General features: G+C 43.7%; 1 protein-coding gene across 4 annotated transcripts in view; it reads left to right on the plus strand.

The window, feature by feature from the left end:
- Positions 1 to 14820, plus strand: part of PCSK6 (proprotein convertase subtilisin/kexin type 6) — a 136168-nt gene that overhangs the window by 100984 nt on the left and 20364 nt on the right. For 3 of the 4 annotated variants that reach the window (XM_061594919.1, XM_061594918.1, XM_061594917.1), the window contains 6 exons: positions 205 to 393; positions 2489 to 2625; positions 7152 to 7331; positions 11757 to 11859; positions 13110 to 13306; positions 13969 to 14056. In XM_061594919.1, coding sequence (XP_061450903.1) covers positions 205 to 393; positions 2489 to 2625; positions 7152 to 7331; positions 11757 to 11859; positions 13110 to 13306; positions 13969 to 14056 — 894 coding nt within the window. The remainder of the gene's footprint in view (positions 1 to 204; positions 394 to 2488; positions 2626 to 7151; positions 7332 to 11756; positions 11860 to 13109; positions 13307 to 13968; positions 14057 to 14820) is intronic. The other variant, XR_009758923.1, reaches the window with a different exon arrangement.

Raw genomic sequence — 14820 nt, forward strand, 5'->3', positions numbered from 1 at the left:
TGACACTACACTCTGGTTCAATCCCTGGCATCTCCAGGTAGGGCTGGGAGAGGTTCCTATCTGAACAACCCTGGAGAGCCGCTGCCAGTCAGTGTAGACAGTACAGACCTAGATGGACCAGTGGGTCTGACTTAGGATAAGACAGGTTTCTATGTTTCTCCTCTGCTGATTGCTGTAGGGTTTCCTTTGTTTTTCATCCTTCAGGTTCATCCCTGCCAACAAAACGGTGCGGACGGCGACCCTAACCAGTGCCTGTGCAGACCACCCTGACCATCATGTAGCCTATTTGGAGCATGTTGTCGTACGAGTTTCTATTACACACCCTCGACGGGGAGACCTACAGATAAACCTGACATCTCCTTCTGGAACAAAGTCCCAGCTCCTGGCGAGGAGGTGAGCTTAACTGAATCTCTGCCATAACGCTGGTGCACTTGTGAGCGTTTGTACCCTGTGGCAAGAAAGCGTACTGGTTCTCACTGTTAGGATGGCTGCTTGTGAATGCTGCTAAGTGGTTTGGGGGCAGGGATTGAGGAGAGCCCAAATTCTCCTAGAAGAAAGCCATGGGGGATTGCAACTCTGCTAGGCCTGCACGGTGAGGCCAACTCTTGAAAAGAAGCCTATTTTGGCATTATGTGCTACATAAATTAACAAATAATGTAGTGGTAGTGGTGGTAGTAACGATAAAGCCTTTCCAAATTACTCTCTTTTTTAGTACTAGTATTATTTCATTTATATTTCACCTTTCCTCCAAGGAGCTCAAGGTGGTATACACAGTCCCCCCTCCTCCCCATTTTATGCTCACAACAATCCTGTGAGGTAGGTTAGGCTGAGGACAGTGATTGGCCCAAGGTCACACAGTGAGCTTTGTGGCTGAATGGGGGTTTGAACCTGGGGCTTCCCAGGCCCTAGTCCAGCACTCTGACCATTACGCCACATTGGCTTTCTGCAGTATTTTAATTCTGATCCAGAGAACGGGAGGATCTCCCCCTGACCTCTGGAGGGCAAGGGTAGAACTGGCATTCCTCAAGCCTGAGACTCTGACAAGGAACCCCAGGGTGGCCTTTTGCAGTTCTCTGTTGGCTCCAAAGTCTGACTGAGGGACTTGTAGTGAAGCCCTGGTTGCGCAACATGTCCATACTACATGTTTGGCTGTAGGTGGCCACTGAAATCCAGCAGCACCTGAGAAGCACCGTTGTACATTTTTGTGATGCCTGCCTGCATTGGTTTCCTCCAGCCTCATGCGCTTCTCCTAATTGCCTGTGTGCAACGGGCCTTTTAGCTGTGCTGCTTTCTTCTTTCCTCATATACCTACTCAGTGATTTGGCAACCAGAGATCCAGTGGAAAAGAACGTGCTCTGGGGAATTGCATGTCCCTCTTCCAGCTGTAACTTCACTTACCGTGAACGTGAGCAGGAGGTCATTATTATCCTTTTTGGATTTTCTTTCTTTCTTTTGTTTTTTAAAGATGTTGGCAGGAATTGTATTGGCAAATCAGGATCTGCTAATGCAAAAAGGCAATCAGTGCCCCCTTGATACAAGTTACTATATGGCAGTGGTGTTGAAGTGAAACAGTAAAATATTCTGGGCTGCATGTTGGCAAAAAGCGGTTGAGTGTGGCTAGAATCATGCACATGAACATTAGAGCTGTGATAAGTGTTCCCCTGACTCTTTTCCCACCCATCCCCCACCCACAAATTTCCTTTCCAAATTTTAATGGCAGATACTCTCCCATTGGTCTGTGGGTATGCAGATGTTGGTAAATATTTGCTATTCAGTGTCCACATTTGATGCCAGATAGGAGAATTTTCACAGTTGATGGCAAATTCAAATTCTGGAATTCATTTGCAAATTTTAGCATTAGATTGAATCCAACTGAAGTCATACTCAGAGAAGATCCACTGAAACCAATAGACATGACCTGATGTCAGTGGACTACTCTGATGTCCATTGATGTCAACGGACTACTCTGAGTTAGAGGTAGTGGAGAATTCCGATGGAAATGGGAGCAGAAATTGTTGATGTTCGCTTATTTGTCCCATGTCTGGAACTGAAATCAATCCCGTGAATATGATTGGTATCCGCTGTTGTTGCTGCTTTCAGTCCATAAATTACACTTAATTGCTTACTTCCCCTCCCCCATTTGCATTGCGTTTTGTTTGCATTTAAATTAATGGGATAGAATAACATAATTTACATAATTAATTGTGTAAGTAATGTAATTTGCCACAGCAGACAGTGCAACAAATAAGGTTTTGGCAGAAGATGAACTGCAGCGGCACAGGAACAACTCTGCATGCAACAAATACAGGGTAGAACAGAAAATGAAGTCTTCTTACATCCCTAGGTCGGATTGCCTTTTGTTGGTGATGCTCTTGCTCTGGATTTCCTCCACTGAGCAGATGGTTGAAGTAGATGGTTTACAGAGCCAATTCTGTGATTCTGTAAATCACCTTGGTGTGACCTCTTCATGTTGTCATCCTATGAACAGGCAATATGATGATTCCAGTGACGGTTTTAAGCACTGGGAATTCATGACTGTCCACTCCTGGGGAGAAACAGCAGCAGGAGAATGGATGCTGGAGATCCAGGATAAGCCATATCATGTGAGAAACCCAGACACACAAGGTAAGTGCCTCCGGATTCTGTCATTTCTTTGTGTGAATTGAATTGAACTCAGATGTCATGGAATATAAGGCAATCAGTGGCAACTAGCCACAATCATGTTCTGCCTGTTGGAGGCAATGTGCCTCTGAATACCAGTTGGGAAGAGGGCTGTTGGACTCATATCCTGCTTGCAGGCTTCCCATCGGCATCTGGTTGGCCTGATCCAGCAGGCTCTTCTTAAGTTCCTATCATGTGGAGATTTCTGCAGATTACATGTCAGGGATGATGTTCTATGCAGCAGCGTTAATGGGTTGCATCCAACTAAGTTTTACGCAGAGTAGACCCAATGAAATTAATGAACCTGACTAACTTAGGCACGTGCATTTCTTACTAAACATAGGAAGCATCCTTATACCAAGTCAGACCATCAGTTGATCTGGCTCAGTATTGTCAATGCTGACTGGCCAGTGGCTCTCCAGAATTCAGACAGGGAACGTTCCCAACCCTACCAGAAGAGCTTCCAGTGAGCTTCAGTCCCTCCCCAAAAGCTTGCCATCCACACCATACATTTAAAGCATGTGGCTTCCCTCAAAGAATCCTGGGAATTGTAGTTTACCCCTCACAGAGCTATAATGCCCAGCACCCTTAACAATTGGCAGTCCTCAGAATTCTTTGGGGGAAGTCCTGTGCTTTGGTATGGTATAGATATGATGTGTGACAGGCTGTCATCCTATAACCCTCTTCTCCCATCCAATGGTCATCAGATTTTGAAAATCAACATAAATAAGAAGGTTTTCCCAGTTCATAATGGCACTGGGCGAGCATTTGGATTTGCAGTGCAGCCATTTCCTGAAAGCATTTTTCATGCTGTTTTTCACTGTGGACAGGGTATTCTGTAAAAGGTAAAGGTGAAGGTGTCCCCGCACTTGTAGTGTGAGTCGTTTCCGACTCTTAGGGTGACGTCTTACGACGTTTACTAGGCAGACCGTATATATGGGGTGGGATTGCCAGTTCCTTCCCCGGCCTTTCTTTACTCCCCAGCATATGCCGGGTACTCATTTTACCGACCATGGATGGATGGAAGGGTGAGTGGACCTCGACCCCTTTTACCGGAGATTCGACTTCCTCCTTCCGTTGGAATCGAACTCCGGCCATGAGCAGAGCTTCGGCTGCGTTACCACCGCTTTACCACTCTGCACCACGGATAGCTTACTGCAAATGGTATAGGTCTTTATTTATTTCTCCCTTACTGAAGCTTTGACATCTCTCTCGCCACCCCCCTTACCCAGTCAGAGCCATGAATGGTGTTCAGAAACATTTTTTTCTCTTAATACAAGAAGAGACAGTATTCTCAGAAACTCTGTCCCTTGGCTGCAGTTTGGGCAGAAGGCAAAATGGCATTAAATGCTATCAAATGCTATTAAAAGGTCTCATGATAACATACTAGGACCCTGTGTCTTTCCAAGAGGGTAAAGGGGCAGGGTGAGGTGCCTGTGTGTTCATTCGTTCGTTCGTTCGTTCTCTCTCTCTCTCTCTCTCTCTCTCTCTCTCTCTCTCTCTCTCTCTCTCTCTCTCTCTCTCTCTCTCTCCCTTCCTTCCTTCCTTCCTTCCTTCCTTCCTTCCTTCCTTCCTTCCTTCCTTCCTTCCTTCCTTCCTTCCTTCCTTCCTTCCTTCCTTCCTTCCTTCCTTCCTTGCTTGCTTGATGTGACTCTGGGTCTCCAAGCTTTCCTTGTAAAGTCAAGGAGCACAATTGCCCCAACATGTGACATTTGCTGTCTTTTTTCATAGGGGGGCCTCACCATTAACATCCAGTTATGACTTAGCTTTGTCAAAGGACCAAAAATGTTGAGGTTATTTGGCTGTATAAGTGGCAATGCTGCTGAGACTAATGTGGAACTACAAAAGGACACCTGGCAAATTTTAAATAAAAGGGAGAATTGGACAAGAGCTTCCTCTGGTGTTTAAATATGTGTCCACACCCTATCCATGACAACATTTGGGCAATGAATAACATAAGCTTGATGATTTAAGTGAATGATAATCTTGCATGTACAAAATTACATTTCTGCACTTTAGATAAGCAAATCAGTGCAGCAAATTTATTTATTTATTTATATTTCCATTTATAGACCGCTTACTATCTGAAAGATCTCAAAGTGGTTTACAATAGAACACACAAAGTACAATAAAAACATATCAAATTAATTTACAAAACAACATACATGAACAATATGCATATACATAAATACAGTATAAAAGCCAGAGTAGGCCACAAGGGACCCAAGTGCAAAAGATTCAAACACTGGAATTCCTTGCATGGGCCTCAGGAAGAATGTATTTGCAGCTGATACTCTGAGCTCTGATAAACCAAGCAGATGAATGGGATTTAGCACCCATTGACAGCGCTAATGTGATCAGGGTAAACAGGGTCCAAAAACTGTCTACTCCCTGGGTTTCTGTGGTGAGATGTCTCGGTTCCTCCATCCAGGGCGTGGCATGCATGGCCACACTCCAGTCACCCCAATGCACCGCCCTTTCCGGTTGTCTTCTGTACCAACACTGTCCAGCCCCCAACCATGACCGCCCGGGTCGACTCCTCACCCTGCCCCACCGTCGCCACTGCCAAATGCATATTTAATGCTGCATAGACATTCTAAATGTGCACACTTTGTTTGGAACTTTGATATTTAAATGTTGTCGATCCAGAATATGATGCCAAGGAGCACCACAGCAGCAGGAGGATAGGTATGGGGAAGGGGTGTGGCTCAGTGGTGGAGCATCTGTTTTGCATGTGGAAGGTCCCAGGTTCAATACATGGTATCTCCAGGTAGGGCTGGGAGAGACCTCTGTCTATTAGTCTGCATTCCCATCCTGGCTGTGAAGGACTGGGATTGAACCTGGGACCTTCTGCATGCAAAGCATGTGCTCTTCCACTGAGCTACAGCCCTTCCGCAAGCAACTTCTGACTGGGTTAAGAATGGCCTCAGTCAAAGATCCTGGACAGTCGTAGACAATATTGAGCTAGATGGACCAGTAGTCTGACTGGGTATTATTATTGTTGTTGTTGTTGTTATTTTATAAGGCAGCTTTCTATGGCTGACAGGCAATGGTGGGTATGTGACTGGATACCCTGATTGGGGTGAAGCTATAACTGGAGTAGACTGCTTAGCCAGTCAGCAACCATGTCCTTGTTGTGAGTGCTGATTTAGATTCCTCCACCCACTGCCTCGCAATAGTTACTGGCTGGTAAAGATTGGCTTTCCCCTCAGTCACCCCACGAGTCGATAGGTGGTTCCCTCCAGAGTATGAGGTGCTGCTGTTTGTTTTCTGAACATCTCCCAACCAATATTAACCACAGAATGCTGCAATAAATCCCTGCAAACAGATTCCTCCTTATGCCTTTCCTGGAGCTTAGAGGAAATTTATTCTGTGCTCAGGTGGATTGCTTCTAAAGCGCCTTGATATTTGTTTTTTATAAAACCGCGAAAGCCAACCCCATGCCTGAGCCACTCTGGTGGCATCTTATTGGAAAGGCACCCTTTACACGTCTATGATACCTTTACAGCATAATCTTAAACATGTCTACTCAGAAGTAAGTTCTACTGAATTCAATGGGATGTTCTCCAAGGTAAGTGGGGTTAGGATTGCCGCTTTAATCACGTTGGTTGATAAATTGTAGGGTTATGTTAAAAACAACAACTAGTGCTTGGGAACTGAGCATGTTAGCAAATCCTCAGCTCCTTCCTGAGAATGAGGAACGTTTAGCACTTCTCTGCTTCAAGCCAAATGTATTGGATACTTGAGTAGCCAGTCTTTTTGAGTACCATTTATAAATCCTATCAAGAGCAGTGGGAGTTTACCCATTGTCAAGGACTTGGGAACCAGTTCAGCTTGAAATTTCTGGAGATGGGTTTTTCAGCTGGTCTTGGCTCATGCTTTTGTAACTTGGTGAGTTCCTGGCATGGCCAAACAAACTATGGTTATCCATGCTGGGTTCACACATAAACACAAAGCAATCATTAAAAGAAAAGGCTCACAAGCCAACGACAAACCATGGCTTCAGATTGTGGCTTGTTGGCAGTAAACAAACCATAGTGAAGCCCTGGGCAGGGTATGGGCAATCAAATACTGTAAATCAGTGAATCCCAAACATTTCCCCCCATGGACCACTCAGAAATTGCAGAGGGTCTTGGCAGACCACTAAATGATTTTTCTGCCTGTTGTATTTTCTGCCTGTTGTAGATTGTATTTTATTGTATTATAATTTGAATTCTATGGAATTACAACTGTTACAACAGGCAAATGAAAGAAGCAATTAAAATACAATTAAAATCAATATGAATATTAAGTGTGGTGGATGTGCTGTCTCCCATCATCAACCACAAATCCACAGAGACACTGTGGACCACCTGAATGAAACTCACAGAACACTGGTGGTCCATGGACCACAGTTTGGGAGCCCCTGAAATAAACCATAGTGTATTAAACTATGGTTTGGTGTTATGTGCAAACCAGGCCAATATTTATGAATGCTAAATCTTTTACAGGAAAATTAAAGGAATGGAGTCTCATTTTATATGGAACAGCTGAGCCGCCATACTCCAATTTCAGCTCCCATCACTCCAGGTCAAGGATGCTGGAAATGCCGTCATCTGACATGGAACCCTCAAAAACTGCTTTCTTCCAGAGTCAGATGGAGATATTGGACGAAGAAGAGGAATACACAGGTACAGTGCCCAAAGCCCATTTCTTTCTCCCTCTCCTTCTCCCTTTGTCTCTCTCCCTCTCTCTCTTTTCCCCTTCAGAACTCTCCTTCCTTGTGCAAACAACCCCACTGGCATTTTTTTTCCTCCTTGGAAAAACTCTCTCTCATTCACTCATACACACACTTCACTTGAATAATCTAAGTTCCAAGCGGGGAGGAAGCAAGCCTAGCCTGTAACAGTCTATAATGGCAGAGGAGGAGAGCACAAAGACACTTTCATTTCAAAACATTGATCATTCCCTACAAAATATTTATAACTCCTTGCAAAATATTGGTAGCTTCTTTCAAAATACAGATGATTCTTTTTAAAATATTGATATTGATTTCAAAATATCAATATTAACATTGATATTTTGGGGGAGGGAAAGAAATTGGACCGGTAAAACCAATGGATAGTGGGCAAAGAACGAACTTGAATCGATACTGTCTGTTAGGTTGATGGAATGCTTTCAAAGTGGTGCCAACCAATGGGCCCCATCCCTAGCTGAGACTGGGGATGCTCTATTAACTTCAAAAAAAAATTGTTCCGATTAAAAACCTGTACAAGGTTTTGCCCATTCTCCCTCAGGACCAATAACAGACATTTATCCAATATAAGAATCTGTTCAGATTCCTGAGAACCTTGAGTTTTATTTTGCATTTTTTATTTCAAAAATAGTCAATACCATGTGCATAATGCTGCCACCACTAACACAAGAAAAAACAAAACAAAAGCACAAGTTAAAATGCCCAACCTTTTTGAGGTTGCACAGATATACTTGAGAGTATGGACAACACCTATTGAATTTCAGAAGCCTCAGAAGTGGTTGATTGTGGCCAGGGATGGAATTGCAGCAGACCACATCACTAGTCCTTGCCCCTTCTCATGACTAGGAATGGGGGAGAAATTTGATTAAGTTCTCATTTAAAGGCAAACCTACCTAATTTGTACTTTCCAAACTATATGAAATTCAAACTTCTCCAAATTTTGCAATGTAGTTCTCCAGCCAAGGAATGTGTATACAAATGCATATATTAGGGGGAAATGTGCATCAAATGCATATATTAATGAAAAATAACATACAAAAATGCATTATATTAGAGAAAATTGGTTTGCAAAAACGTGTACATTAGGCAAAAATGCATTCAAAAAAGTGAATATTAGGAGAAATTCACACTAAAATGCTGGTGAATTTTCATGAGGCCTTTTTTTAATGCAAACTAATGTGGAAATGTTGAGAACTGAATTTAAGATTAGCACGTCCCTATTCATGACTAGCAGAAACAAAACAAAACATTATGGAAAACAGTGCAAATGGCAGAATAAATTATGTTAAATGAAAACTATGGTGCAAAAGCACTTAATTCTAATATCTCCCACAGAGCACAGAATTAATGGACAAGGGTTGTGCTGGTGGCACAGTTTAGATTTCTGATTTTTATTTCTTCCAGAGTGGGACACACACACACCTCACCCTATGAATTATGGGGATATAACATCATGAAGCAGAGCACTATCACATGATATGATAATTCCTGAGATTTCTACACTGTGTGCCAGGGTGCACTACTGTGCCAGAAGAAGGGCTGAAGCATTCCTTGGAAAATGAAGCTACTCTGTCCGGGTGGGATATGCTACCACTCTGTGCTGTGGAGAGGCCCCATGCAGCCTGGATCCCTACTCTCTCTGCCAGTATATTGGTAGTGCCATCATTTCAAAGGAGGAGTAAAAATGCAGTGGGATTTCAAAATGCAGCCCTGAGCTACAGCTGACCCACACTAGCTGGGGACTCTCAAAGGCTTGTTATCCAGAAAAGCACAGTTTCATCTCTCCACCCTGATTGGCCAGGGGTTAGAGCAGGAGTAGCCAGTGTGGTGCATCTCCAGATCATCATCCCTAACTAGGTGGTTGAGACAGGGCAATTACAGTCCAACAATATCCAGAGGGCACCGATGTTGGCTACCCCTATGTTGGAGCTAGGATCTTTCCTGTAGTGATGCCTGATCTTTGGAACTCTCTACCCAGGCAAGCTGGCCTAGGTGCTTTCCTCCCAAACTTCAGAAAACTAGACCAGACCTTTCTGTTTCAGAGGGATGCCGTGCATCAGTGATCTATCTTTCTGAAAATACGTGGGCGTTAACATCATCTCAAGAGAGGGTAAAGATGTGCAGGAATTAACACAGCCTTGCACTACAGACTGAAATGTGTGGAGGAATCCCCAAAGCACCATCATTGCCCAGAAAGCACAGCCCCATCCCTGAGCCGTGACTGCTTGGGCACAGGGGAGGGCAGGATGCCCAACAGGCAGGATTACCTTATGCATTGGTATAAGTTGCCACGTAGCTACCCTGTAGTTGCAGAGAGGACCATTGCTGTTGGTTCTGCTTTTGCGTGTGCTTATCTATAAATATATACCTGTATATTTACATTGATATATCTTTAAGACTGAAGAACAGAAAAAAAAAACACCCAACCAACCACCCAGTGCCCCAGATATCAAAAGTTCTGGGAAACCCTGCATTACACTCTTCTTGCGGCCAATTGCTTGGGACAAAATAAGTTGACAAGCAGCATTGCCATGTCAAGACTATTACCCGGCTTGTTAGCTTTACTTTAGGCCTTATAACTCTAAGCCCCACAAAGAGATGAGCAAGAAATGTGAGTTGATGCTGGCGTGGCTGATATCCTGTGTACTAATATTATGTCTGTGAGATAAATGTTAGGTTTTGTTTGCAACATGTGTGATTCTTAGTTTATGCAGCCTCTTCCTGTGAGCTGACAGTGCTGAGCATTCAGGAGCTAGTGAATGAGGTTTTTTTGGACAGGGGCTGTGCCCACTTCTCCTATTAAAAAGACTGTTTCAGATGCATCTTTGTTGTACTTCCAAGCTCTGTCCCTCAGTGTTATTAAATTATTCACACAGTAATTTACTGTGGTGTTTGGAGTCTTTTTCCAGGTGGTCTCATAAATGTTGGAGAAACCCAAAAACTGTAAATTAGTATACAGCTGCATAGCTTAGCTTAGCTTTGAAAGTCATTCCAAAATTGGACGTCTGTGTTTTGTGGGACATGCTAGTTTACTTAATCAGTCACAGAATTTGTCATGAGAATCTTGATTTTAAGCAAGTTTCTGGTCCTCATGCTTTCCAAGAAATTATTTTGTGGACATGCCTAGATTCCAGAAGTAAACAAAGCCAAAACTAGGCTGCTAATACATTTGAGTGTGTAACTATGTATATCGATACGAGTAAAAGCTGGATCCCAAACAATGGGTGATAGTCAGTGCTAGTCCTACTCACAGTAAACCCACTGAAGTTAATAGACATAACTGACTTGCGTTCATTAATTTTAATGAGTCTAAGTAGGACTTAGTCTTAAAATACTGGGTTGTATTCAACTATGTGGTGATGGGTAACAGCTGCCCCATTGTTGTGGTTAGAAGATGAACAAATTACTTACAATCTATAGCTAATTCTCCCTGAGATCGTAAACATGCATCAGGACTGTACCACTTTGGTCCCAAGACCAAACACTCAATTAAATATATTACTGCTCACAGAAATTTAGCACATTGTGTAGAAGATTCTAGCCTAGGCTTCTCCGTGACATGTTAGTTTTATATGTCAAGGGAAGGGGTGGGGAACCTTTTTCAGCCTGAGGGCTGCCTTCCCTTGTGAGCAACCTTCCAGGGGCCATATGCCAGTGGTGGGCAGGGCCAAAGACATGAGCAGGTGCAGCAATCAATGTGGCTCTTACCTTTGTACAGTAGGCTCCATTCCAGCCATGCAAATGTCAGAGGTTTACACGAACACACAGAGATATACATACAGCTCTCAATCCAGGCAGGCAAGAGCCATTGTCACAATTCAGGGATTAATTCCCACCATGCAAAAGCCCTTAAGGAGTGTGTGACACAGAGCCAGCGAGGGGTGTAGCCTGGGAAAACTCCTGAATAGAGAGTACTGGAAGGCTGCATGTGGCCCCTGAGCCAGAGGTTCCCCACCCACCCCCTCGTCTAGGGCATGTGCTTTGTATGGAGGGTCATAGGACACCCTCACCACCACCACCACAGTCTGAAGTGGAGCATCCCAGACACAGCTTTATAACCTCAAGAGCCAGCCTGTAGATGTAGACCAGTTTGGAAAACATAGCCAGTTTTGTGCTCCTGGTGCCAGGTGTTCACTGACACAGATAGCCCCGCTGGTTTTTGGTGGTCGGTAAGATTTTTGGGTAATCCTTTAGGGGTGGGGGATGAGGGAATTAAGTGCAAAGCATTTCCAGTGTTTTTTTATTTTCATCCCAGTATGTGGTGCACTTGATAGAATGTGAGCACTGGATGTAATTTTGTAGGTTGAACTAGGAAGAGTTTTATATCTCTTCTTTCAGCAGAACTGTCTGTCTCTCTAAGGTCCGTGTCATACGGAATGTGGCGACCAAGGATGCGATGGTCCCAACGCTGATCAGTGCCTGAACTGTTTCCATTTCAGCCTTGGAAGCATTAAAACTGGCAGGTAAAGTACATTTCGGGGGTAGAGGGTGGGCGTGGGGAGAAGTTTGTTCTGTATATTAGTTTTCTGAAGGAGCTAGTATGGGTGTAATGGTTAGAGTAGTGCTGGACTCAGACTTGGAAAACCAAGGTTGAAATCCCCATTCAGCCATGAAGCTAAAGTTGGGCCACTCACTGCCTCTCAACCTAACCTACCTCACAGGGGTGTTGTGTAAGGATGAAATGGGGGGAGGATGCTGAGAATTGTTAGGAGACCCCCTATTCTCCTCACAGAGTTACAATTCCCAGAGTTCCCAGGAAGGAGAGATTGATTGTTAAACCACGCTGGAAATTGTAGCTCTGTGAGGAGAATATGGGTCCCTCCTAACCACTTTCAGAACCCTTAACAAACTACAGCTCCCAGGATTTTGGGGGGGAAGCCATATCTGTTTAAATTAGTATAATGCTGCTTTAAATGTATAATGCAGATGGGGTCTCAGTTATGTTGTGTATATGAAAATTGTCTTTCCTACAAGTAACCACAGGGGTCCAGCAATGGGGTAGGTGCAGGTGAGAACACAACCTACGTGCCTGGCTTGTCTCTCCCTCCCCCTCCCCCTCTCTGACCCTGGTTATATGTAACTAAGGTGGTGAAGAGGCAGGTTGTGTCCTCAGCATCCCCTTCAATTTGTAGCCCCCAGAAAGTTATCCAGAAGGGAATGTGGCCCTCGGACCGAAAAGAGTTCCCTACTGCTGCTATAAAGCAACAGGAGCTGTCTCCTGAGTCACATGTTGGCAAAGTGACATGTTAGAACATAAGAAGAGCCTGGCTGCTGGATCAGGCCAAACGGGGCCCATCTAGTCCAGCATCCTATTCTCATTGTGACCAATGGCCTATTATGGGAAGCCAGCAAGTAGAACGTGAGTGCAAGGGCACTCTCCACACCTGCAGTTTCCAGCAACTGCTTTTCAGAAGCACACTGCCTCCAGCAGCGGAGGTAGAACATACCCATTGTGGCTAGTAGCCGTTGATAGCCTTGTCCTCCATTAATTTGTCTAATCCTTTCTTCAAGCCATCCAAGTTGGTGGCCATGATGGATCTAAGAACTGTGCAGCACTTAGATTTCTTAAGCTACAACACTCACAGTGGAGATGGCCCCCTAACAGTAGTTATGCCGGTTACACTGGAGCCTCTCCTTTTGATTGTGTCTTTCTGTAGCAGGTTTTCTGAACTAACCTGGAATGCTGTGGGCTCTTTTTTCCCCCCTCTCCCAGGAAGTGTGTGAATTCCTGCCCCTCTGGGTACTTTGGGGACAGTTTGCAGAGGAAATGCCGCAAATGCTATAGGGGCTGCGAAATGTGTCTGGGCAGGAGCCAGTACATGTGCACGGCTTGCAAGCGTGGCTTCTATCATCACAGGGAAACAAATACATGTGTGACACTGTGTCCAGCTGGGTTTTACTCTGATGAGGGTAAGGAAGGGAAATGCCGATCAATTAAGGGCTCTCAACCAATTTAAGGGTTTTTTAAAGCAAATATTAATCATCTGCATGTTAATTGATTTCAAACTCTGAATATTGCCAAAGCCTCAGTATAGCTCCCCTCTTTTTAAAAAAATGTTGAAGGAAGGGTAAGAGAGAATACAAAATAAAACAAATACTACCACTCTTTGTTAGAAAAAGAAGCTTTAAAAGATTTTTTTCAGTCTCTCTCACCAAAATAGCCTTAAAAAGCAAACTATCTCATAATTTACACCTCCATCAATTAACATTTGGCCTTGCCCATTAAAAATGGGACCCATTAAGCAAGCTGTTAATAATACATTTTACCTAGTTTCTGACTATTTAGGACATGTTGTTTTACTTCTTCTTAGTTGTTTCTCCAAAATGATGAGGTCTAGAAACTTATTTATTTAAAACTGAAAGTGAGAAGTTTGTTTTGTTTTTGTGGAAGGTTTTGGTCTTGAGCCTAAAAACTAGCTTCCCACTTGGTATAAAACCAAGAGAGTACTCTTACTACTCAATACTAGATGGTTGCAAATTTTACATGTAGATTGCAAGAATCTGCAATTCATAATTACCATTGATCATCTTTCTGATCTCCCCTCCATTCCTATTACCCCTCCCCAAAAAAGATCAAAGATGTTGTCAGAAATGCCATCAAAACTGTAAGAAGTGCTCTGGAGAGATGGACAAATGTACTGTCTGCAAGGATGGATTCAGGTAAATTGCTGATAGGGAAAAATGCTATAATTTTCAGAATGCTGTAGCTATTTTGCAGAAACTAACACTGAAGTTTTCAAATTATTTAATAGGGGAAAGAGGTCAAAACTAGGTGTGTACAGTTGAGTTCCCTGCTGGACTGGACCAACGGTCCATCTGTTCCAATATCCTGTTTTCCAAAGCAGCAAGGCTCCTCCTGGAACATACAAGCAGGCCACAAAAGCAGCAGTTGCTTGTCACCATAATCTGGTACATAGAAATTCCATTTTGCATGAGCCTGTGCAGTCTACTAGATTTCAGGAGTGATGTCAGTACCTGGCCGTTCAGTTTGCTCAGAAGTGACAAGGGTGAATAATAGTGAACCATATTCGCTAAGGGCCAAACTGGATATAATGAAATGTGTGAATGTATTTAGCGTGCCTATTTCTTCTTCTAAATGGCCAGGTTTACATGTAACCCTAAGCAATGGTTGCCATGATCCAAGGTTTATAAACCAACAACAAACCATGGCTTACAAGCATTGATTGTTCATGGTTAACAACCTATAGTTAAGGCAGTGGGACAGGTTTGGACAATCAGATAAACCATAGCTTAATAAACCATGGCTTAGTGCTGACATGTGAACCAGGTGAATAACAACTGAGGAAGGCGGGGAGATCAGGAATGGGACCATAGCATGTGGGGGGTGTTAACTGTTTCCTTTGCCATAGTTCTGATCAAAATCACTTCTCCCACACATATCTTGTAGCTGCTGTTAGCTCCAG

Source organism: Rhineura floridana, chromosome 14 (genome assembly GCF_030035675.1).
Source record: "Rhineura floridana isolate rRhiFlo1 chromosome 14, rRhiFlo1.hap2, whole genome shotgun sequence".
Lineage (NCBI taxonomy): Eukaryota > Metazoa > Chordata > Lepidosauria > Squamata > Rhineuridae > Rhineura > Rhineura floridana.